Raw genomic sequence first — 2,384 nt, 5'->3', positions numbered from 1 at the left:
GAATTTATTCTGCCGAGGGAAAAGAACTCACGACAACGTTCGTCATAATGTATCTTAGATCACTATTGGCAATTTTATTCAGCCGAGGGAAGCTACAAGTATTATCTTTTCTTAGTATGACTTGAGGAAAGATCCAGGGAAAGGAAGAATGGTAGAAACTTCAACCCAAGGTTCTGAGCTTCCGCAGAACCAGTAGAAGTCAGCAGCACGGAGTTCTCAAAGTCTTTTGACCCCTTTGGCTCTCTTGACTTTCAACCAGGGGTGAGATTTAATGCCTTTCAGCTGAAGCCGTTTCTCAGATTTGCTTTCGAGGCATTTTCTGACGAGGTTCCGGCAGCTCTTTGAGACGGTCTTCGGGAACTTGATTTCCCATTTGCCTCGGTCGTTTGGGTATTTCTTACAGGTGAGGCGGAACAAGAGAAATCCAAGACTCCATACAGCCGATTTCTTGTGGCGATCGGCAGGAGTCGAAGAGGCTTTGATGAAGGTTCCCATACCAAAATCCGCAAGTTTTGCGGTCAGTTTTCCGGTTTCTTCGTTTCTCACGACGAGAATGTTAGCCATGTTAACGTCTTGATGACAGACTCCGACTTTATGGCAGGCCATCACGGCTGTCAGAACCTGCGAGAAGACGTCTTTGGCGTCTTTCATCTTCAGCTCCCCATACTTCGAGGTGTAGGCAAGAAGATCCATTGCGCCGGGGATCAGCTCCATGACGATGAATACGTGACGTCGTTCAATGAAGAAATCGAGGAGCTTTACAACCTCGGGGATATGCTGAACTCTCTTCATTAGGGCGACTTCGAGGGGCATGGTCCTCTTCTTTGGGTCTGCCCAGTCGTAAACTTCTGCCAAAGGTATTTTCTTGATAGCTACCTTGGCTCTGTCTTCAATCCTCTCGGCGGAGAAGACACTCCCGAATGATCCTTGGCCCAGAAGTTCCTTGAAGATAAATATTGTGGTCATGGTTCTTCCTTTCTTGATTCCTCGAAGAACAATTCTATGGACTCAGTCGGGTGGACGTTTCGATCATTAAGAATGATGCTGACATCCACGATTCGACAGAATTGTATACACACACACACACACACACACACACACACACACACATGTATATATATATATATTTATATATATGTATATATATGTATATATATATACATGTATATATATATATATATATATATATATATAGAAAGAAAACACTGGGAAATAAGAAGCTTAGTCCGAACGCTTTCGTCTATTTAAGATATTATCAAGGAAGCATCTTGTGTGTCCTTCCCATGTTCCTAACTTGTCTACTACTTTATATGTATATATATATATATATATATATATATATATATATATATATATATATATATATATATATATATATATATATATCCACCTATGTCTCTGTAACTGTGTATTCCTTGATAATGTCTTAAATAGACGAAAACGTTCGGACTAAGCTTCTTATTTCCCAGTGGTTTTTTCTGCATATTATTTTCACGTGTGCCTTGTGAATTACTGAAATATTTATATGTCTATATATATATATATATATATATATATATATATATATATATATATATATATATATATATATATACGTGGACGCCTCGAGATAAGAAGCGTGAAAGAGGGAGACCAGACACAAGGTGGAGACACGACATCGAGAAGTTTGCAGGAGTGACGTGGCAGAGGATGGTACGGTTGTGTGATTCATGGAATGCTATGAAGGAGGCCTTTGTTCAGCAGTGGTCTCCCAGGATGGCTGATTTGATTTTATACGATTTGCATTAGCGATTGTTTTCTGGTATTGCAAAATATAATAAGTGCTAAATCTTACCTGTTAGCAAAAACAACTGTAAAAAACACCCATTAGTCATAGCCCTTGCACGAAAGAACACTTGTAATTTGCTACTGAGAGGGGTTGCCAGTTAGGATGAGATGAGGAGAGAACCGCCAACGGCCAAGATTATAGAAATTGGCGTATTCATTTTTTGGCGAAGGAAGCGCTAAATGTTGTATGGATATTTCTTACATGTTACAGTTCTTATAAGTTAATCCTCGTGCATCACGTTAGAAGTGACAAAGAATTTGTAGCTAAGAAAAAAGAAAAATCAGCGGGACAACAGCCAAGTTGGCAACTCTACATGAGACTGAAGTATATTAGTCAAGTATCAAAATCATCCTGTTCCTACTCATTCTATTACATATACATTTATCGTTGCAATTTCTCTTCTGAAAATGTTCTCAACTTCTTCTTCAGAAATAATGATACATTAGATATTAAGATCTATAGATTATGCTGATACTTTAAAGTCGTCATATAGAATATTTACTTTTTATTATTACCTGTAATAAAAATTTCAGTTACAAATATACGAAATCCAAAT

At 38.2% G+C, this 2,384-nt stretch overlaps 1 protein-coding gene across 1 annotated transcript; it reads right to left on the bottom strand.

The window, feature by feature from the left end:
- Window positions 1-216: 216 nt before the first annotated feature.
- Window positions 217-966, bottom strand: LOC143020214 (serine/threonine-protein kinase pim-1-like). The gene has a single exon (XM_076176380.1). It carries the CDS (start codon window positions 964-966, stop codon window positions 217-219), a length of 750 nt encoding a protein of 249 aa, XP_076032495.1.
- Between the last annotated feature and the right edge of the window lie 1,418 nt (window positions 967-2,384).

Source organism: Oratosquilla oratoria, chromosome 39, assembly GCF_046742065.1.
Source record: "Oratosquilla oratoria isolate Oo_2021 chromosome 39, ASM4674206v1, whole genome shotgun sequence".
In the NCBI taxonomy this organism is placed as follows: domain Eukaryota; kingdom Metazoa; phylum Arthropoda; class Malacostraca; order Stomatopoda; family Squillidae; genus Oratosquilla; species Oratosquilla oratoria.
The sequence above is the reverse complement of the archived record's forward strand: the minus strand, read 5'-3'. Positions and strand labels throughout refer to the sequence as shown.

Excerpts from the sequence above, each read along its gene's own strand:
- LOC143020214 (XM_076176380.1), bottom strand. The coding sequence starts at position 966 with ATGACCACAATATTTATCTTCAAGGAACTTCTGGGCCAAGGATCATTC.